This window comes from Haliaeetus leucocephalus, unplaced genomic scaffold (genome assembly GCF_000737465.1).
Source record: "Haliaeetus leucocephalus isolate CR32 unplaced genomic scaffold, Haliaeetus_leucocephalus-4.0 Scaffold587, whole genome shotgun sequence".
Classification (NCBI taxonomy): domain Eukaryota; kingdom Metazoa; phylum Chordata; class Aves; order Accipitriformes; family Accipitridae; genus Haliaeetus; species Haliaeetus leucocephalus.
The window spans coordinates 6972337-6996072 of record NW_010973023.1 but is presented as its reverse complement, the minus strand read 5'-3'; the positions used below and the strand labels follow the sequence as shown (position 1 = coordinate 6996072).

At 38.5% G+C, this 23736-nt stretch overlaps 1 protein-coding gene across 1 annotated transcript in view; it reads right to left on the bottom strand.

The window, feature by feature from the left end:
- Positions 1-1560: 1560 nt before the first annotated feature.
- The window catches only part of AHRR (aryl-hydrocarbon receptor repressor), a 68526-nt gene continuing 46350 nt past the window's right edge, over positions 1561-23736 (bottom strand). The window contains exons 4-10 of the mRNA XM_010577973.1: positions 13087-13176; positions 11645-11774; positions 10046-10179; positions 7983-8182; positions 6240-6358; positions 5132-5273; positions 1561-2680 (exon numbers count right to left, since the gene is read on the bottom strand). Of these exons, the coding sequence (XP_010576275.1) occupies positions 1561-2680; positions 5132-5273; positions 6240-6358; positions 7983-8182; positions 10046-10179; positions 11645-11774; positions 13087-13176 (1935 nt within the window). The remainder of the gene's footprint in view (positions 2681-5131; positions 5274-6239; positions 6359-7982; positions 8183-10045; positions 10180-11644; positions 11775-13086; positions 13177-23736) is intronic.

The following is a 23736-nucleotide window of genomic DNA, read 5'->3' as shown; positions in this document are numbered from 1 at the left end:
TCGTAAGCACTTAACTGACATGCAGAGAATGTATATCTTTACCTCTGCCAACTCTAATGTACAGGCGGTAATTTCTATGAGAGAAGACAGACAGTCTTGGAGAAGAGCAGCCTCCCAGGTGCATTCCCCTACCTGAAAACTACACTTATCCCACATATTTATAGCATTCGGGAAAAGTTTATGCCACTTTTCTAGCATGTAAAGCCATGTCCTTAGTGACTAATAGGAGACAGAAATGAAGACATTATAATTATTTATAACATTTTGAAAAAGAAAACATTCATTATAATAATGGGCTTCTTTCAAAAAGCACATATATATCTAAGCTTTTTTTAAATGATGTGGTTTTTATATAGGTGAAATTGATATAAAGTTAAAATAGTGCAATTTTAAAACAAAAGTTAGTGCAGGAGTCAAACTACAACAACAAAAACCAAAACAGAAGTTGTAGATTTTTTTTTTTTTTTTTTCCAGATATACATTACTGCCTGGGTTCAAAGGAAAGCGTACAGATCTGTTTTCAAAAGCACCAAAGTGCACCAAAGTGCTTTTGAAAGGTATACATATTCCAGTTAGCTCTCGGTGAGATTAAGATTTTCTTTTGGGAATGAAACTAGGATGCTTTTGAAAATAACATATCTAATCTTAGTGTGGGATTTGGTTTTGATGTCAGGTGACGAAGTCTAACAAGCTGCTATCAGTCAAAGAGATACTATAAAATAAAAAAAGTGCGTTTCCTTTGTTAACATTACAAGTAACAGCAAGGAAAATAATTGGAGAAATATTTTCTTCTCATGTACATTTAACAGCACTTTGTAACTCGTTTACAGAAGTGGATAACATCCCGTTGCTCAGTCTTTCAAAGAGCAACATGAAAGGCTGATGGCTTCAAAATGGAAAAATATGGGTACTAAAACCTTAGTATTATCAAGGATACTTGAGAAGAACTTCAGTTTGAAGTGAAATAATTTCTAATGCATTTTATGAAAGTAATTTGTTTTAATTAATGCTATCTTTTAAATTAAGTTGTGTTGGGAAGCCCTTGCCTGTTCCCATCAATTTAATGTTAAGATAAAGGAATAGCTGATGCTTCTTATTAGAGTAGCAAAAAACTAAAAATGCAAAAATTCCTAAGGTAACCTGGCCACAATGAAGACCATAAACATTTTCTCTTTGCACAGAGGCATCACATCAGCTTGAGAAAAACAAACAGAACAAAGGCAGGAAACAGAAATAGCTAGACCTTGGTAATGAACTGTAGACAAGAGAGGAAAGATGATGAAGACAAATTAGCAGGTATACCTGTGCAGTGAGTAATGATTATTTTCTGTGCCTTAGGTTTTATCTTTCTTTCTTTCCGAAGATCACTAGGAGAAGTGCAGTAGGGGGTACAGGACGAGTGTGTGTCTGCGTCTGTTTTTTCTCACATGCAGATGCACACACACACACGCTCAAAATCTTTCCACTGGCTTTTAATTTTAGTAACTCATTTAACCCAACTGGAAGAGAATCTACAACTTCTTGCTTTTAACATTATAAATATTCCAAATGTTATAAAATCTATTGTAAAAATGTACATTCAGTGGTTTTATGAGGCACAGGACCTGCTAATGTATTTTCAGGGAAGCTCGCGTGTACTCTGTTCTGTCCACTGTTGGACAATGGTGGAGAATCCAGGGGCTCACGCTTGATTGCTTGAACCAAGCAGGGGTTTTTAAATTCACATGGCATTTTAAACACCTCATTATTCTGCTCTTTCTCCTCCCCTGGGCTGGGGCTGTAGAAGTGGCCATAGCACCCTGTGTGCTGCAGGTCCGGCATGCTTTCCAAACACCCGGAGGAGTTCTGAGGGCAAAACGGGGCCACCTCCTTGCTACGTGAACCCTTGCAAAATCTGTTCAGGTTTAGGTTGTTGGGATGGTTTGCTACGATGCATTGCCAGTTATGCGGTGTGTAAAGGCAGTGCCTTGGCTTCTGACAGGGTGAGGCTGGCTCACAGAGGTCCGGTTCTGTTTTGAGGTGCACTCTATTGGGGTAGCTAAACACCTGCTTTCTTACCGAGCCGCTCTCATCCAGCCAGGCTCGGTTTTGTGACGTCAGGTAATTATCAGCAATGTTTTCAGAATCAGAATCGTATTCTGTTTTGATGGGCATCTCCAAGGGAAAGGCTGCATCGTAGAGAGACTCTGAAGATATGAACGGTCTCTGCAATTTCAGATGGTCTGTCGCATAGTTCTCTGCATAACGCTGTTGTACGCCCGAGTATGACTGGCAGCTTTCTGCACTCCCCCAGTGGGAAGGGCAAGTTGGTGCTAAATTTAAGAAACTTTGGTCTCTGTTGTAGAATGATCCAGCTCTCCTGTTTGAACATGTGTTCATTCGCTGGCTCATAGAACAAGAGCTTGAGTTTCTTAAAGTCCAGCTACTGCTTGTGGTGCAGTTGTTTTGAATGCCCAAAGCTGATGTGTTGGAACTGAGAGGTTCCTCTTGCATAAAACACTCACCATTTGAATGAGGCTCAAACTTCACTTTTACATTATCTTGTTCATTTTTTACTGCTGTCCAGTTAAGATGCTTCCACTGGCCCAGAGTTTCAATGGCACTGTTACAGGAAAGTCCCTCCAGGTTTCCTTTCAAACTGGCAAAACCACTTGGTATCTTCAGTTGTTCATCTTCTTCCCTTTCAATAACAGTAGAAAAAAATCAGTCAATCAGAGTTTTCTAAACGTATGCTTTCTGGGATACAAATGGAGTGGCTTGACATACATTACAAGTGATACTTTGTCCTTAACTTAACATGGGACTCTCACGCTTTTATCTGTATAACCTTTGCATTTGTTCAAGAGAAAAAAAGAGTGTGCATGCACCTGGGCATCAGTGTGCATGCACAGCTACCTTTCTGTGGCACAGTTTCATTTAAATTCTGACATGCATTTACTTTTCCATTTCAGGGACACAGTTCACAAACACCTTAAATACTGTAGTACAGTATGGTAACTAACTTACACTTTTGTTCTTCCCTTAAAATATATCTAAATAATATTTATGTGCAGAAAAATCAAGAGATAAAATGCAAAGAGTGTCTTAAATGAGATGTATTTTGTTAACAAAAAATCATTTGGACACTTAAGAACTTTCTGATTGAAGTGATTTGGGGGAGAACCGTGGGGGTCTTATATTTTGAGAATGCAGAGTTAGCTGAGAGGAAATAAAATGCCTGAATTAAGTGTCCAGAATAGTCACAGATGTTCATATTGGGCGTAGGTTTGTTTTACATGTCTAACTTAATTCATGTTGTCTTTTGTTTTCCAAGATGGCCAGTGAATTCATTTTCCATGACCTCCAGCTGAAGAACACAACATTAGTGAAGAGCTCTGGCAGCGAAAGTTGCCTGAGCATTTCCATGTCCGATGCAGCAGTTTTCAGAACTTGAGGTTCAATCTTCAGGTTCAGGATTTGTCTGGAATTCACTAACATGCTGATTCCCGACCAGGCAGGATGAGTGCTACCAACCCGCTCCCTCCCTCTCTGAACAAGAAGTGGGCATCTCAGTAAGATACCAAGCATGAAAACCTTGAGAGCTAGTTTAGAAGGGGGTTTAGAAGGCTTTTTCTTGGGCTCACTATTAAGAACTTTTACTTTGGTATGAACTCAATGTGCAAGTATAGGATTTTCCAGTAGAGGGAGTCCATGTTGTTACAAAGAGAGAATGTCCCACTGTAATAAATGTACACCAGGAAAGCAGAGTATTTTCTCTTTTTTAACATGAGGTGTTAAATATTTTCAGTCCTCTGCTAAATATCGTTATTGTTATTATTGTTAGTCTTGAGATGCAAATGGTATGATACAAGTTTGCTGCAGAACTAGCTTCTCAGGAATTGGTCTAATTGGGAAGCAACAGACTGAACAAAATGCAATAGTCACAAAAGCTTAGACCCCCCCCAAATGAAGAATTTTCCAGTAAAATAGTATCTAGTGAAAATTCTTCAAAAGCATGTATGTTTCCAGAAAGACAGCATACATTTAAAAAAAAAAGTAGTAGTAAGAGTGAAGTCTATTGCAAACTATCAGGAGGACAGGACTGAATATAATCTCCAAGGCCAACTCTTATAACACTTCAGTTTCTACGAACTATCAAACACAAAGGAAGGATTTTAACCACTCAGAGGGTAAAAATGTAGCTAAATAAACATCTAAGAGCATGCTTAATTAGAGAGAAAACAATTTAAAAGTCAAGACTTGAATACAAGAGAGCCCCTTTTAATCTGCTTCTTAATAGAAGTTCATTCCCTTACACGGCAAGATGATGTTTGTGCTGCCCTAGTAAAGGTAAAGAGTTCCACCACCACATTTTTTCCACTGGGCCAGATGGTGGCTGTGTACACCTCCTGGCCCCTGCTCATCCAGTCCACCCTCTTATCTCTTCCCTTGGACCAGCTTGAAGAGATACCTCAACAAAGCCCACAGGAACTGGAACAGGCAATCCCATGGGGGAAGGAAGAAAAGCTTATTTGGGAGGAAAGGGTAAAATCCAGTTGAGAGGTCCTCTTTGAATGCACATCTGTGAGATTAGCTTCCACTCCAAGGCTGAGCCTACAGCCAACTAAATGTATCTATCTACAAACATGCAATGAATATGAGAATCCCTGTTTAGATTATGTTGAACATCCAGAACTAAAAACATGAGCTCAACTGTCATCCATAAAGGGGAAAAAAACCCAAAACTTAACGTAATCAAATGTTAAAAAGTAGAAAACCAAGGACACTAAATCAGCAAAGAGTTTCAGCTGCAAAGTAAAACAAAACCCCAAAATAAGTTTTTGTGCAAGAAAGTCAAAACATATTAATAATAAAGCATTTACTTTTGAAGTATTCTGTTTTAATATGTATGTACTCTCAACTTCAGAAGAAAAAACACTGAAGAAAAGAAATAAATATTGTTTACAGTTAAAACAGCCATTTCATATGATCCATAACAAAAATGGATTTCCATTTGGTAAGTAAATTAAACCCTTCTCATAGAGCTCTTCTCTTAGGTCATTACAGTCTTTTTTAAAGATCTCATGCATAAAGAATACCTTCATTTTTCTAAAATACAGATTTTTTTTTTAGTATTGGAAAATATACTTACTTCACCATTTGCTGTTGGGCAAGGACATATTCTGAACAACCACTTCGATACAGAAGTTGAGTGTTAGCTTGAACCCAGACCCAGTGATCTTCATTTGTTTGTACTTTGACTAGAGAAATGCCATTTTCTCCATTATTCTTTGCTATGCAATGTAAAAGAAAATCTATTTTAATACAAGCGTTGTTTAATATTTTTTCTTACCTAAACTATGGGTGAATGTTCACAGGTTTGTTTGCTGCCCTGGAATCATAGCACAGGAAAGTACAAGCTAAAATATGTCACAGAACTAGGCAAATTACATTAAAAAATAAAATATGAAAAACCTGATGAGGCAGTTAGAAACACTTAAATTGTAACCAAAGATTTTTCAGTATTATTAGTTTATTATTATTTTTCCCTCCCAGTAATAGTACTATACCAATGAGAAAATGTTCATGAAAAATGGGGTTATGACAGAGGAATGGTTTTAAAGAAGTTAAAGGTTTCCAGCAGGTATGACAGAAGGCTGAGTACAACTCTGTCTAAGAAGAAGTTGCCCATTGGGGAAGACTCACCATCAAAATTTTAGCCATTGTAAAATCTGAAATACAGCATAGACTCTCATAATATTGCCATAGCCAAACCCTGGAAAAGCATGAGTCAAAGCTGCAAGCAAATAATGAGTTTTAAAGAAAATAGAGTCTAATTTTCCTCTGGTTTTCTGAGCTTTGGGAAAAACTAGCATTTGTTAATTATTATCCAGTTTTCCTCCGAGAGGGATAGATATCATCATTTATTATTAAGCCTTTCACATAATCATGTTAAATTCAGTGCTGCCATATTTAGGAAAGCATACTTTGAGTATTCTTATCTACTATGATTGTTTATATCTCTGTAAACTTGGTATCATGGTATTTCTGCCTACGCCAAAATAGCAGACTAATTCAGTACTGTCTTTTGAGGCGGTCAATATTTTTTTTTGCATTTTTTTACAGAAGGGGTTTTAGAAAGAAGAAAAAAGAGATCGTTGGAACCAAAACCTGGAAAACCTAACAGGAGAAAAGAAAAGAAAAGACAAGATTTTTTCTCCATAAACTGTATATAATGCAGAAGTACTTAGCAGACACACCTTTGATTTGGTTTTCAGCAATCTGTAACACATTAGTGAAAGCTGCACCTTCGTGATGACTGTTTCTTCCATATAATTCTGCTGCTTCACACAGACCTGAATTACCTTTGGAACTGGAGCTGTAGAGGACAGAAAATGTGGAAAATTCCTTGTCAGTGAATGACAACACAGTAAAATCACAAACTCTGAAAGATGTGATCTTCAAGCTGTTGACCATTAGCAAAGACTTATGGTTTCTGCATCATTTGTTTGGTCAAACTAGTGTATGACTTGAATTCTGCATTCAATTAAGAGGGATATTTATGTTTAGGAATATTCTGCTCACAACTTACTATATCTGGAATAATAAGTTTCAGCTTGAATTGAGACACATACTGTGTATATTCTGCTCTGCCTATGCAAGGTACATTCAAGGTACGTACATCACACTGACCAGCAATGCCCTTTAAGAGTTAGCATGACTTCAATTTGCAACAGTCATCATATGATTTGAATGAATTTCTTCAGTCTTTAGTTCAAAATGCATACTAGGGCTTGGAAAGGGTGCAAAGTCCATAACATTGCTTTCCAAATTTTTCCCTTTATTAAGACCATCAGAAAAGAAATTACTATATAAATTTGCCCACCATCCCTGGCCAGCATGCTTCAGGCCTGAACCAAAGGCAACACTCAAGTTAAATGCCCATTTCATTCTTGTCAAATCCTTGGCCACTGTCCAGTCAGTTAGTAAAACTTAAGTAAAGCACCTCTCTTCTAGGAGCTGAATTCTGATCATCAACTAATTTAACCTGGGCCACTGAAAAACTAGCAAGTGGAAATGGCTTTCCAACTTGGTTCCAAAAGCCTGCATAGTTCATTATATCAGCCTTCGAGTAATTTAATTCTTGTCAAAAGGATGTATGTCCTAGAACAACATTACACGTCTGGATAGTAAATCCACACATACACAAGCATATTCTAATTAAAAGCCAAATTATGATGCTGTCAGTCACACTGATGAGCATTTTACTTCACAGCAATGGACCTCATTGCTGTAAGGTCATATTAAACCAAATAAGGGAAAACATAATCCTAGCCCCAAACATCAACTAAAATTCAATCATAGAAGAGTAACGAAAATAAGTGTTAGGAAGGAAATGACTCTGAACACAATCTGTCCTCATCTTCTGTGATTGCTACCGAGTGATCAGCCCCAGGCCATTTAGTGCAATTGTAGACTTATGTGTTCATAAGCCTTCTGTTGCAAGATAAATACATACACCAAATACATCTCATTTGACTCTCTGTGAACACCCACACACACGCACATTCAGCTTTCTAAAGTTTTCCTTTTCCTTTGTTTGCCATCGAAATGCCCAAGTCCAAATAATTGTGCTACCAGAAGATACTGAAATTTGAGAACTCTCAGTAAAAATACTTTTTCTTTTCCACTTTTACACCTAGTAGAATGACTTATTGCATTGGTAACTTCTGAAGGATAGGAAGATATCCTAACTTTCCGTTTTTTATAGAAAATTATATATATAGCAATATAATACTTAATATGTATTATATATAAAGTATACTATATTACAGTATAGTTATTATGTATTATATAGTTAAATCCAGATAAATTATTCACTTTTCTAGAAAAGAGTTTTAAAATGGAGAATTATTTAGCCTAATTTGTGCTTTTTACATGCTTCATAAACATAAAGCCCATAGTACACTTTACTAACTGCTAAAAGATTAATTTGAAAATACTTTGTATTCACTGCTGCTGCATCATCAGCTTTGTGTTTTGCTTTCACAAGCAGGCTTTTCATCTTCATTTCTGTCACAGAAGGGAGCAGAAGCGGTACCACTATGCAGAATAAGGACAGCTGAGGTGGCAATACTGTTCCTGATGAGGACTTCTTCCTTTGTCCAAAAAGAAACTTTAGTTTGCCTTGGAACTGCATTGTCTGTTATACAAAAAAACAATAGAATTAGCGTAAGCGTTTAGTGTATAAACATTTAAAATGCGAATACAACCTAGGAGCGTGTTGTTTAACACCAAAACCAGTTCTGAAACAGGGACAAAACCTAGGAATTTAATTATCTTCATACAATTTAAACCATGCCATTTCAGAAGCATGGTGAGCAGCAGTACTATCAACAGTAAAATGAGACATTTGAGGCTGGTTTTTGGTTTTTTTTCGCTCGTGTGTACTTAAAGTAGAAGTTTCATGTTATATTCTGTTCGCCAAGACAGGCAGTGTATGGTGGCGCAAACAGCTATTTCCTCTGTGCCTCACTCTGAAGCTGGAAGTATTATTTTTCCATGCTCTGTTCTCTCCAGTGAGATGGTTCCTGAGTTTCTTTCCTCTTGCTCTGCACTTTCTCTGGTAAGTTGTCCTGGTTTTGGCTGGGATGGAGTTAACTTTCTTCCTAGTAGCTGGTATAATGTTGTGTTTTGGGTTTAGTATGAAAGTAATGTTGATAACACACCGATGTTTTCAAGTGTTGCTAAGCGGTGTTTATACCAAGTCAAGGATTTTTCAGCTTCTCATGCCCAGCCACCAAGAGCTGGAGGGGCACAAGGAGTGGGGAGGGGACACAGCCAGGACGGCTGACCCAAACTGGCCAGAGGGGTATTCCATACCATGTGACATCATGCCCAGTATATAAACTGGAGGGAGTTGGCCAGGGGGGGCAGATTGCTGCTCGGGAACTAACTGGGCATCGATTATTGTTGCAATTTTAGTATTATTACTTTTTTTTCTTCCTTTTCTGTTCTGTTAAACCGTCTTTATCTCAACCCACGAGTTTTATTTTTTTCTCAGTTCTCTCCCCCATCCCACTGGGTGGGGGGAGTGAGCAAGCAGCTGCGTGGTGTTTAGTCACCGGCTGGGGTTAAACCACGACAGAAGTATATGGACTGGCACAACCCAAGGGCTGTGCAGGCAGACACCAGGGGAAAAGATATGCCCAAGATAGCCAGATACAAAGTACATAGGTTGGAAGGAACCATCCATCCCTGCCTCAAATCTCCATATGACCAGAAGGCAGAGATCAAGTTAATAGCAGACTGCTGCCTCTTGGTGAAAAAATTACCTACCACAAAATGACCAAAGAAAAATCAGTCCATTTGAGTTGGGCATTTTCCAGAGCTGTCAGATTAAAACAGGGATGCAGAAATGACTAACTGGTACATCTGTGCAGACCCATAGTCTTCCAGCAAATGAGCATCTGAGACAGAAGTTGCATTTCCTTGTGTCGTGCTGACCCTCTCATTTTCTTTGCACGTGCCATACTTTGTCGTAAGAAGAAACAGCACTGGTCTTTACTAAGCAAATGGGGAAGTGATTTCTAGAAATGACCCACTCCTAGTAAGGATATTTGAGGAGCGTGTGAGAGACTTTCTAATTCCAGTTTTTATTATTAAAGGACACTTTACAAAAGGGGAAAATGAATCATCATTATTCCCATTCCTTAAAGCAAATACTTCGTGCTTAAATGTTAATGGTTGAAACTCAAGCTTGCCGCCCTTGTGCTAGGCCCAGTACAAATCAAGGACAGATATTGTCCAAAAGAGCTTAAAACCTAAAAGTTTATAGATTCTTTCTGTTTTAAATATTACAACCTTCTTTTCTCCCATCACTCTTTACACATATTAATAAATGTCTTCAGGTGTTTCTTGTTAGTGCACAGCAAATGAAAACTGTATCCTGCCCATGGCTCTCCATAGTATTTATGTTCAATATTTATGTTGAAATATTTTTCATATGAAGTAATTAAAATCTAATATGTCATGACTACAGTTGTCTAAGTGAAATTATACTTACAAGGAAGCCAGAAGTACTGTCCAACAAGCAGCGAACTCGACAGATGAAACAACGAGTTAAGAAGGAAGAATAATCTGTTGTCATGCTGTCATTCTCTTGTGCTTTAAATAATTTACTGAGAATATATTCTTCTCCTAGGAACAACAGTGGAGGTAATATATATCAGATCACACTAAAGAAAGAATGAAAATGTTCTGTAGCCAATTGAAGAAGCTCTTATGGAAATTGCTAAAAATTACTTTATGGAAGGGCAAATATTAAATTGTGTCATGTATAGATACATCTGCACATGCTCTACCAAAAGAAAGAAGAAAAGCTCTACAATGGGATTCAGGTGAGTTTCTTCAGAAACTTTGACTTTTTTATTTCCTGAGGTTTTTTTATTTTAATGATGCAAAGCAGGGTAACAGATGTTGCTGGTTTTGAGATCAGAGATCACAGAAAATACATTAGAAAAAGGAACAAAATAAGGAAAATGCTAATGCAAGAAAAAAAACAACAAATGAACAGTGGCTGATTAGCTAATGTTCAGCTGTTGCCTCCTTGATTTTTAATGAAGCATTTTCCAGTTTTGGACTACAAGTGCATAGCTTTTGGAATACTTATTTCCCAAAAGACAGTAGTATTTGTACAGAAGTATGAACTCAGGAACTGAAATTCTCCACTGTATATATTAGGACAAAAATTGCAAATATTTGTAACTTTTTATAGTTTGAAATATTAATGCACATTGTTTAGTTTGTTCTCTGCATACTTCCTACAAAATCTTGCAAAGTTCCTCACATATCTGTAAGACTCTTGCAAAACACAGAAACTGTAAGAAATTCTACCAAAGTTTCACGACTGTGTTCCTGAGGACTTCATAAAGGCTGCTGATGGATTTCTCGCAAGTCTCTCCTCACCCATCTGGAGGCTGTGCTTCCTCAATTTCTTTCCTCAATTACTTCCTTACCTTATGGTGAAATGCATACATTTTGCTGGGATCAATAATTCTTTATAAAGTTAACAATTTCAACCGCATTGTATTTTCTGTAGTCATGATTTCAGCTTAACGACTCATGTAGGAGAAACCTTGAGCACATGTATCCACCTGCCATCCCAGGGAAATACAGCCTCAGAGGAAAAAAAGCATTGCTAAACCTACTTGTTCTTCTGAAGACTCCTGTCTACATAATTTTGCATGGGAAAACAAGTGGCAGAAAGTGATGTTGCCACTGTGGTACTGTACAGAAACTTTTTGCATGGGATTTTTTTGCATTAATGAGAGGAATACTAATGTCCTGATCAGTGTGAACAAAAGGTTGGTAGGATGAACACTGATGCTGTTCATTCTGCGTGTATAAGAATATCCGTTGGTACTTTAGTCAGAGAAGAAGAAAGGAAACATCAATTTTGTAGCTTCAATGGCACACACTACCTTATAAACGTCAAGAATCAGGAAGAAACATCACCTAGGGGACAATAACATGTTAAATGGCCACTATGCAACTTACCAGTGGAGAATCTGGCTTGACATGGAACAGACAGGGGCGTAGGTGGAATGCAATTCTACCTCTATACAGTGGTGCCTATGTTTCCAATCAATATATACAGTCCCACCTGTTTCTGTCTGTAGTTGCTGTCCAGACGACATCTGGGGAGGATTCATGGCCCAGTGCAGTTGTCTACAGAAATCCTGGCGATCATCCACGTGAATGTAATCATATATGTTTTGGTGCATTACATCAGTCTGAAACAATTACAGCAAGGAATGTTTAATTTGTAAGTGTAGTGAGGCAGACGCTCATCTTTAGGTTGATACTTCCCTTAAAATAATGACTGGTGTAGGATACCTTCAGAGGAAAGATTGATTGAGGAAAGTTATTCCGGAGGCCCCTGTTTTTCCCATCTGCTTTTTGACTTCACATCCTAAGATGATTCTTTTTATTCTGAACCCTTTTGTGCATATGCAAAGGTGTCATAAAAAAGTCCCAACTGGCAGCCGGTGACCAGTGGCGTCGCCCAGGGATTGATGCTGGGACAAACCCTGTTTAATTTCTTGATTAGTGAATGATGGGATAGAGTGCACTCTCAGGAGGTTTGCAGAGGGTACCAGCTGGGGAGAGCAGGACGGCTACTCAGACCTTGACGGGCTGTAAAAATGGTCTGACAGGAACCTCAGGAAGTTCAACAAAGGCAAAGTTCTCTCTAATTTTCGGTACCCCAGGAAAAGAAAGATATTGGCATACCAAAGTGAGACCAGGAAAGTGCTACCAAGACATTTAAGAGGGCTGGAGCACGTGACATAGCAGGCGAGGAGACAAGAACAGGGTTTGTTCAGCCTTAAGAAAACTTCAGAACTTACTGGTGTCTACATTAACTGAATGAGCGGGTGTAGAGAAGACAAAGCCCAACTCTTCTCAGAAGAACAATGTGGGAAGACAAGAAGCAACAGACACAAGTTGCAACATGGGAAACTGGGACTTGATATAACCAAAAAAAATTTACAGTCAGGGTGGTTAAACACTGGAACACATCTTCCAGAAGGGTCACAGAAACTCAAAACTTGACTAGATGAGTCCCAGATCAACCTGCTCTACCTGGATCTGCTTTGAGCAGGAGGTTGGACTAGATGACCTCCAACTACGTGGTTCTGTTATTCTGTGACTTTACAATGTATTTATTATACACAGGCAACCAGTCGAGAATAGCTGCATCTTATACTGAAATTGAAAGGAAACTTTTAGCTAAATCTTATTTTTATAATGGATTATGTTTCTGTTAACAAAAGCTTTACAAAAGGAACAAAACTACAAGGAATTCATCTTCACCTGTCAGATCACACACATAAAGAAAAGAAAATTAGTCTGCAATGGCATAGTAAAATAAGTTAATTTCAGTAATTTTAATTAAAAAATAGTGTATGCCTAATCAGCAGTAGAAGGATAAGGTGAAACAACATAGAGTGCTGCATTTTAGAAAGCCATTTAGCAGGAGCAACTACAAGAAAGTCATTACAATGACAGTGATTAAGTATTCTAAATTTTTGTTAATATATTTACCTGATGAAACCCTAGATAGTCCACAATTGTCGATGACGCATAAAATATCATTCCATCTGCACTCACCACCAATGCAAAACCGTTCAGTGACTAAAGAAGGGAAAATTAGATAATTAAAAAGATAATCAGAAAGTCAAGAGTAAAATGGGTATAAAATATAATAATTTTAAGAATATTCTAGACATGAAGCAATCATTTTGCAAAAAAGTTGGATATCAAATTTTTGCACAAAGTCCTTTTTTTCCTTAGATGAAAAATTAATAACAATCTGGAACATGGGGTTTTTTCGGTTTTTTAAAATAAGCTAGGATAGCTAATTACAGTGTAACTACCATATTGCATTACTAGTTTATTATCTACTTTAAATTTTATTTTATCATTAATTCATACAATTAGAAGTTTAATAACAAGTGTCAACTACTTTTTTTTTGCTTTTAATTTAAAACAGTGCATTCCATAATAATTGCTTTGATTTTATATCTATTGATACATATAGATAATATAGTAATCTCCAACAAGAAAATTAAATACATGTGCTGTTGTAGCTATGACTTTAAAACTGGACGTGTATTTTAAAGTATGGCTATTTTCTTAAGCTTCTATAAAAATACATACATGCATAATAGCATAAATACAATGAATATAAAAGTAGGCAATAAATACTTCACTGATATAGACCAATGTTTAGTCTAGAAAAAAGCTAAATTAGTTCTCATAGACTCAGTGATGCAAGGAAAGCAACCAGAGAAATCCAAAAATAAAAGTAAGGATTAAATGAAGTACATGATGTAAACATTACGATCCATCATGCTGCATGCAGACTGACTAATTTTGCCTCTCTTCCCTTGATAAAGATTCAGTAACATATCTTCACTCCAGCAGGCTTGCATTCCAAGGTAGTTTAGATGATCCTTTCATGTGATGGTTTTGAGGTCTTTTGAGATTACAGTTCAAATAGCTGCTGATGAAATACTGCTACATTATTATTATTATCCTTGCTTCACCTTTCTCTCAATTTACTGTTGTAGCAATGTGCCTATTAATCCTGAGTTAATCCTGAAGCACAATGAGGGCAGCTTTTCAATTGCTCAGTAACCAGATACACTGACATATTTTTGTGAGCTTGGTTCTCTTTTTCGGTTCCTAAATAAGGACCAGATTTCCAAGACTGCTCGAAGCCTGTTCCCACTGTGACAATGGTGGGCAGAATTTCAAGAGTTCAGTGCACAACAGGCTGACTCCTCAGAAGATTTGGGCCCAATCTTAGATGTGGAGCACCTTTGGAAACATGGCCCAGTGGGACTGTACATGGCCAGGGGCTCTGTACCTTGAAGAACCTCTGAAACAGTGACTGGAGAAATGTAGTGGAGAGACTACAATGGCTCACCTACATTTGGAAAACGCTGTAGGAGCAACTGATTCAGTCAAGTCAATACTAACCATGAGTCATTGCTAAGAACAGTCAAGGGCAAACCATGTTCAGCTCCAGGTCAGCTCCATAGATACAGATCCTTTCCAGAATAAGTGTTACCTCTGCCTAGTTGGGTTTGTGTTGTACACTAGTTATCCCTGTTGACTCATCAAACACAAGCAGTTGCTGGACTGGTGCTATATTCTGCTCTAAATAATGCCCAAATTAGTCCCAGCACCTCACCAACCAGAAGACAATGTGTCAAGATTTCTACATCTTCACATCTGTGCCTTTCACTGCGCTGAGAGGAGCCTCCATAGATGGTATCTGTCACATCCATTTCCAGTGTCAAGTGGAGACAAGAAAGCATTTTTGGCATCTTGTCTCTTCGGACTCATCTTCACAGCAATGAAACCATCAGTGATGTGATGTTAGAAATTTTATTACATTTTGAACATCTGGCAGGCCTTTTAATTTGGACAGACTAAAAATTTCCACAAAGATAACCATAGGACATTTAAGGGAGCTCCTTCATGTCTGTGGCTGTTACCACGCACATTCCAAAAGACCTCCAGTCCTGCCCATGCAGCCAGGGCAGGTAGTAATTAAGAATATTAATGTTTTTAATTAAAGAAATGTTCTTAACCTATGCAAATTAATCACAGAGTCATAGAATGGTTTGGGTTGGAAGGGACCTTAAAGATCATCTAGTTCCAACCGCCCTGCCATGGGCAGGGACACCTTCCACTAGACAAGGTCGCTCAAAGCCCCATCCAACCTGGCCTTGATGCATCAAACCCCATCTGGGAAAGCTTAAAAAATGACCACAAGATCTGAATATGATCAAAGAATCTCACACAGTGTCATGCTGAAGATCCTTAAAATGTGCCTTCCATTGTCCTGCAGGCAAGCTGGAGTTTTTCAGTCCCAATAGGAAATAGCCAGGGAGCACCTGCCTTTGCCAAGGATTGCTTTTATGAATCAAGAAATAAATATCCCTATTCAAAAATAAATCTTCTTCATCCCACATATTGGTACATACTCTTTAGGCCTAGACACATACCCTAAGAGATCAGTCTCTAGCTTTAAAATGTAAAACTTGCTCCCCCACAGTGGAAGGTGGGCAGTTTTTTCTTTACACAAGTTTTTCTTTCACAGAGCCAGAGTTGGGCTGGACCAGGTGCAGCAGTTTGTAAAAATGGGAAAGGGAAATGGGACCATGTGTATTTCTAAGGGTTCAGATCAGTGGACTAGCAACTACATCTGTGAGATTGGAGAAGGTATTAAGGAAGGGTGGGAGGGAGCAAGAGGAAAGAAGTGGAGGAAAAGTTCAAGGAGCCACGTGTTTAGGTTAAGCCAGAAATTAGTATGGATTTGAGGGAGGTATGTAAATGAAGATAATCACAAACTTCCCTTGCTTTGTTTTTTGTTTTGTTCTCAAAATGCTTATGTCCTTTCCTGAGTTAAGATCTCTTAACTAAGCATCGCCTGGTTTTCATGACCCCAAACATAGACATCAGATGCTCTGCCCTGCAGGCAGGAAAAGCAAAACCCACTTTGGTGCAACAACAACTTTTATGGAGCCACATGAGGCTATTGAGGATCAACACAAATTCCATGTGTCTTAAGCCTCATTTTAGCTGGGAAACCTGCTGCTTCAGCCACACTAAAAAGAGATGAGCTGGACATGGAGTAAAACTTCATATCCACTAAGTCTTACCCATGACTGCAAATTTTTCAGTTTTCTCACTATTACCCTGAAGTGCAGCTCAGTGTGAAACCTGACATCTGTAATACAAAGGACTCCAAATAGAGTCAGAGTTGGGCTGAGATTTATACTTTTCTTACCTACTTACCACAGCTGGGGAGAAGGAGGAGGGTGTTTCCTAGCACCTGGGTCTGATGCCCCAGTATTGGGTAACAGTGATTGCAAATTAGAAGGAAAAGACCTTTTCTGACCTCTGAGATAAATCTCTTGGGTATCATATACAACTCCATACTCAAGCCCTTTACAGTAACACTGCATAGAGATTTTCCATTATTCTGGCCAGAATCCTAGTGACTTGTTAGACTGAGTGGAAGAGAGAGACATCTTCAGTCCTTGAGAACGAATGAAAACTATTCCCAGCTTTTTTGTTCTAAGTTACCGGGTCTCACATTAAACAGGACAACAAAGTATACGGCTCCACTTACGATTTTAAAAATTCTCAGTTACTGAAATAAAATTCTCAATGATAGCTTTCTCTCATTCCCAGTGAACAGGAGGCTGCACTGGTGTGCTGTGTCAGAATTACAGCAGCCATCTGCCTGGCTAATCGATAACCTGGGGGGAAGAAAAGGAAAAAAGGACACAGACCAGTCTCATACCTGTGTAGTTCACACTCCCTCATGTGAGCACGTGTCTGCCCAAAACACAGAGGGGACAGCACAGAGAAGATGAGCTCTCCTCTTTTCACTTTATTCCTTTCAGTAGAAATAATGGAAAGCCTAAAATAGGGCTCTTGGATTTAGAGGAGGAAATAACCAAACTCCACAGCTCAATCTCAGTGTTGTGTACAACTGGTGTGTTTTAATCAATAAAGCCCACTTGCATCCTACCACAATTTTTAGCAATTTTGCATATACTTACACATGCACAGAGGGACACACCCACACATAGAAACACACACACACACAAAGATATTTGCGTGGACATTAAAACTTTTGCAACAAAAACCAACTAACTTCAAATCTGCAAAAAATACATGGTTGTAAACTGCCATTTGGTAAACCATATGGATTCAATGACAGATGGAATTTCTAATCCAGGATAATAGCTGAAACATGTGAGACAGACTTAAGTATGTATTGTGAACATTTGTTTGTTTGTATTTGGCTTTTTAAAAACACTTACATGAGTTTCCTACATTGTACTTAAAAAATGAATTCATGGGGTTTTTTTTCCCAATGGGGAAAAAAAAAAAAAGAGAGCTTGGCACCAGACAGAGGCCTGTGTTCTTTTGAAAAAACATGTACATCCAATTATGTACTCACGAAAAGCTGCACCTGCTACTGAAACAAAAAAACAATTAATCTGTCAGTTCAAAGAAAGTATGACATTATTCTGGTGCCCACAGTAGCTGTGAGATGAAAGTTATCAGTTCCTTCCATTAAGAAGTTTTCGAAACATTATTAGTCAAGAGGTTCTCTTTGGGAATGAAGGCAAATATTTTGAGGAAGATAGGACTTCCTTTGGCAAGATCCTTTATATATCCTGATATTTTTTTCTGGTCCCATAGCAGAAAATCAGCCAGCAAATACTTCAAAGATATTTTGGTCAAGGTCATGGCATAGTAAAAATAAGGAGGGGGGGGGGGGGGGGGGGGGGGAAAGCGAGAACAAGTTCCAATCCACATTTCTCTTATTACTCTTCCTTGAAATAAAGGAAAATTCACTAGCATTATGTCTCCAGAGATCATGTTACTATGGTTACTAAAGTACAACAGTCAAGGCCTGCAGCCATCCCTTGCTTTGAACAGATTTTCGAGTCACGCAACTTGGGTACTAAATTTCCAGGGTCAGTTGGCTCACAGTTTATCTGGAACAGCTTCATTGAATAGTGGATCGCTGGGTTTTTGCATCCTATGTGGGATGGGGCCATTTTCTGGTGATCTAAATAAGTAGCTATTTGAAAACTCTGGAAATTATATACTCGTTCTTGTCTTATGAATATTAGGAGGAAAATGCAGACAGTTAATGTGTCTTCTGTCTTTAACTGTATTGTTTAGTGAATCAGTATTTCTTTCCACTGGTGTTTTTAGGACTCATAATTACCCTTCTCAAAAATCCCTCTGGAATCCCTGAGGTTCTCTTTATAAACTGAAGAAAAAATGAAACTCTTACAGAACCCTGAAATAAAACCCCGCATAAAAGACTATTCAGAAATACCGTATCTGGTGACATCAGAATATGGCCTTTGCTCAACAAGTACAGTATCTCTTAGCCCTCCGGACTCTTCTGTATTTCTCTGGTATCTACAAAGCAACTTCAAAAGGAATATTTCTGTGAGTAAGCACTATTTCGTGCAAAGGGGGAGTGGCAGAATTGTTTTTAAGCATTCAGTTTTGATCAAAGGCTTGCGTGTGCTGCTTAGTTTTCAGGCAAAAGAAACAAAACAGAAGATGAGTTTCCATCATTTGAGCCAGGGGAGGAAGTAAATCCTACAGGCTGAAGCCTACAGCCATGGGTTTATATGGGAAGCCTTTCGGAGGGAAAGTGCTCAATCTGATTGATTGGTTTTCATAGACAGCAGAAATGTTTCTTTTCAAATACAAAAAAAATACATGCATGTGATCATTATGCCTCTTCCACTCTTCTTGTCTTCCCAGATAAAACGAAGTTCAAGTTCCTGCCTATGTCCTTGAGCCTGGATATCACTTCAGGCTCCTTAAAGACAGTATGGAAATTCAGCATCTAGTACTGCACTACCCAGAGCAGAGCCCGGCAAAATTTTCAAAGATCACTCACATTGCCAGAAGAATTTGAGCCCTGGCCCTCCCATTTACTGTCGGAGGAAACAGCTGTGCCATCTGAAAGGCATGGATGGTTGTGAACCATTCAGCTGGTGAAATTGCTTGTTATTCCATTTTTCAGTATCCCTTCACTTCCTGAGGAAATAGGGCAACTTTGGAGATACTTGTTTATATATGTGTCTTCAGTCTAACAAGGGAGCTGGAACATTGTGGCTCGTCAAGAGGCAGCAGACAAAACTGGCCTCCTGGAAATCAGTTAGGAAAATGTAAGTCATTGGGCTCTGGTAATTGTGAGCTATAAACTTTCAAGAAAACATAGTAGTTCCCTGGAGGGTGAGATTGTAATGTGTGCACACATGTAAACGCATTTTAAACCATGGTGATGTTGGTTTTTATATGCTTGATATGTAATAAGCATTGGACACAACCAAGAACAACTTTGCCTTTAAAGTTGTTCTGATTGCATGATGCAAAATTGTAAATGTAGTTTTCCTTCTCTTACACTTTCCTTCCAAGCTAAGCTTTTGTAACAAAGCATGCTTAGTCTGTGTCAAATCCTTGGGTAGGGCCTCTCTTCTTTACTACATGCACGAACCGCTGGCCTCCAGTGAGCCTGGTGCCTCAAAACCAACCACTCTGCCCAAGACGGTACTGAGAAACAAGAGCTGAAGCATCGTTTGGATTTGTATGTGCAGAAAGTTGATGTGGTGCACACTAGAAGGAGATACATCCCAACTGAATCCCATTGTTTTCACAAGTACTAAACACTGGAAATGAGAATATGAGAATACAGACTGCGCTTCCAGAGTGGAGCAGTACTAACGACTAATAGCTTAAAGACAGGTTAGGGAAGGTTTTGTTGCTGCAAAACTGAATTCACGGGTGACACCACACACCTCAGTACAAATTTGTTATATGTCATGTTTGTTTAGAATAAATTATTAACACCAACAATGCTTTCTATTGATGGCAAGGTTTGGTGGATTTTTTAATGACTAATTGTAAAATATCACAATTCTTTTCTTTGCATTACCAATTAGGATTTCATACGGGAAGTGAGGATATGAATACTATCTGAGATTAATGGACATTATACAAGTACTGGAGACTACAGTAACTTAAAGTAGAATAATATTCAAATCATTAATTCTAAAATTGTCAGGAAAAAGCACATTTTATTTATTAATAAATAGATACATGTGTCATGATTACTGGATATGCTACTGAGAACTTGGATGAGTAATGTGTAATTTACCTTAGCAATTATCATGAAATTATACTAAAATGTGACATAATCTTTTATATGTTTTCCTTTAGCCTCCTTATCAATCATGATGTTGAATTTAAAACTGTGCTCTACCAGTAATGGAACCCTACTGTCAATGCTCTTTCACAAATACTATGCCCTGGACTACACTTGGAAATAGAAACAATCTTTATATTGATTTATGCAGTTCTTATTTCACTTCCTCAAAAGCAGATGTTGTATTCACAGATGGAAGCAAAGCTGGGGCAATATCATATCTTCAGTGCAAGTTCAGCCCTTCATTCTTCCTGAGTTCTGCAGCTGCTCTGAGCTTTTCAGTCTTCTCTTCAACAATTTCAATATAGAAAATGCAAGCCTGATTAATTCCATTTGAGAAGACGCAAAATGAAGCATTAATTGCTCACCACTCTGCACTTGTAATACAAATTTAGTTAGGTAGCCTTTGCAATAACAAATGTAGTAAGATTACCCATTATCTTCCACAGAAATAACTTACTGAAAAGAGTCTCAAGTAATATTTATCCAACATGTTGGACAATTAGACATATGTAAGTACCAAATGTCTGGAATTTTTTTTTTTCAGTGTTATTTACATGTAAGTGCATCAAGTCCTGAAGAGAAGAAGCCGTCATAATATTCCATCCACAGCTGACTTTTATTTGTACTTGCAAACTGTTAATGAGCATGAATGGCAGACATCTCTTTCTGTAAGGAATCAAAGCCTAAAAGAGACAATGTTGCAGCCTATATACTGTAAACAGAATGTGATGTCCTAATTTCAGAGCACTATATTTCTGTGTATTTAGCACTATATATCACATTTTCTAACACAGAACTATTTCAGGGGGTGGGGAGAAGAGCAAAACAATCTGTATTTCACATTCTGTTCAATAATATATGCTAAACCAGCTTTTTTAAACACCATTTCAGGTCAGTGGAGTTTTTAGGGAGTGTGGCATTCCTGAATCTGACTCTGGGAACTGTCTTACTGAGCTAGTTATCATCTTAAGCATGTTTTGTATCCTTTAAGTATCCTGCATAAAACTCACCGTCCCACACTGGCAGCAGGTGTGAATTCTGCTATTAATGTATTACACTGACCCAGAGAGATAAGCAATACTTTCTCTAATCTAGATATCAAGTGGATGACAGTGGATTGTGTGGAAAGAGGTAAGGACGGAAAGTTATAGACAACTCCTCTAACCAGCAGCAACGACTGCAAATCTAAAGCTAAGTTATAGACCTCAAGGCCCTTCTGCAAGCCCCTGCTTCAGTTTGAGCAGACATTTCTTTTCTTACTGCTAAAAAAAGCCCAATCTCAGTTACTGGAGAATTCTGGGGGCATTGCAGTTCTGGGAGGAGGGGGGAAGGTATGGAACACATTGGGGAGAATGCCTGCTGTTGGCCACCATCAGCTTTTGCTGCTAGGAATTCCTGGAAGAACTGCAATTACAATGGGATACAAAAACTAGCTCATTCTTCTTTTTTCTACTCATAAAATGTCAGGGACAGTTAAAATCAGAATGAAGGTGATTTCTCTTGAAGTTCTTGGAACAGGAACAGAACTGTTTGAAGGTTGCCTATCTGGCCTCCTGTCTCCAAATCGATACTATATCCTTCCTAAGAGGAAACAGTACATTTAATGGTCAGCATCATGCTTTTTAATAGCAGTTTTCTTTTCAGTTCAAACCCGTCAAATAGCATATTCAAGTTTCATTAATTGAGGTAAGCAAAAAGTAAAATTTAAATGTATGTAAGTTTTTCTTTTGAAACCTTCATAACCACAAAACAAAATCACTGCAAATTTGCAAAAATTGTTAAGACAACACACAATCTTGCCTGGGCCTGCTTTCTTGCTCATCACTTCACCTTACTGACAAGATAGCAAGGCTGCAGCTCATTAGCTTTTCTGAGTTGAGAATGGGGAATATACTGGAAGCAAGTGTCACTGTAAATACAGATTAGGCTACTAACTTATAATTTCACTTCAACCAGTTGAAGACCAGTTAAACAACGTAAGATTGCAATTACCTATGATAATAGGCATTATTTAAAGTGTATTTCTATTTCTTTGGGGTTTTTTTTACAATACATGACTTTGCCATCTTCAAAAACAGGACACTTCCTCAAAAGCAAATGCTTATACAGAAATTTGTACGGAAGGAACAGCGTGTTATGATTGCCTTTGTTACTTGAATGCAAAAAGTCCAGCTCTAGTAGCAGACTAAATCCCAGTGCGTCTATACGATGCAGTGCTCACATACAGATATTGAACCTATTGATTGGCAAGAACGGTTGCCAAGGATTAGCTCTGAAGTCAGTGAGAGAAAAAAAAACTATCTGAGCTGAAACGGGAGAATATGTTTTGTTGGGGAGGAAGTCACGTGGCCGCTGGACCGTCTCCAGAGGCACCGAAATAGCCTGAGCAGAAACAGAGGAAGCGGCTGTGAAAAGTGAGCTCGGGTGGAGTTGGCTGTGATGAACAGTCTGGAGACAGCAACAGCAGCCCGAAATTCAGATCCGCGTCTGGTCTGTGCCCAAAGCTTATTGATTCTTTACCTTAACACTGCTGTACGCCTAAAATTCCTCAGCTAGGCCTCCTCGTATGACAGCAGGTTTGCCTCTGCCCTGACAAAGGGAAGCCAACTTTTCTGATGCCAGTGCAAACCGGAGAGGGTGCTAACTGTCTCTCCCCGCTGCACACCTGGGCTGGCTGCCTGCTCCCCCTGCTCTATATCATGTTAAACATAAGCTGCTTGTCCTGATTTTCTGATCTGCTCACAGCTTTCTCCCCCCCTCAATTATAATCTGTCATTTCATGCCAGAGAAGCTAAGTACTAACTCTCTTCAGTACAACATGTTACCCTTACCCGTATGCAAGATTTGAAAACCAGCACTTAGTGGTGTTTCCCATTTTGCTAATAGGCTCCACATAAGCCTCTGCAGGGGTACCTGATTTTTCTCCTTCAAATCCCTCCTTAATAAAACTCTTGCAAAATTCCCAGCAAAGGTCAAGCTGCTCATACACTATGAGTACTGGTAATTGTGGTTACCATTTTGTTCATTATTTCCATGCACTGTGTTGCCCATCAAAATGCATCTTTCATCACTTGTCTCGTATTTAGGCTGCAAATCTGAAGGGAGGGGATCATATCTTTTTGGTTTGCTGTGCCGCCCTGTCAAGCTGGAGGGTGCCACTGCCTGTATTTCAGAAACCTCAACGCTGTGGCAGCATCATGATCATAACTGTCGTAACAGTAGCACTAAGGACTGGAGGAGAGAGCAAATGGTATTTAGAGGTCACAGGCTTTTCTGTCCAGATTTGTTTCAGAAGAAAAAAAAAAAAGAAGAAAGGAATAAGTGAGAACATTAGTTATTTGTTTAAAGGGCAACAGAAAGGATATTTTTTGCACAAAGTTGTGGCCATGCCAAATTTCAAGTCTGGATTTTAGAAATATGCC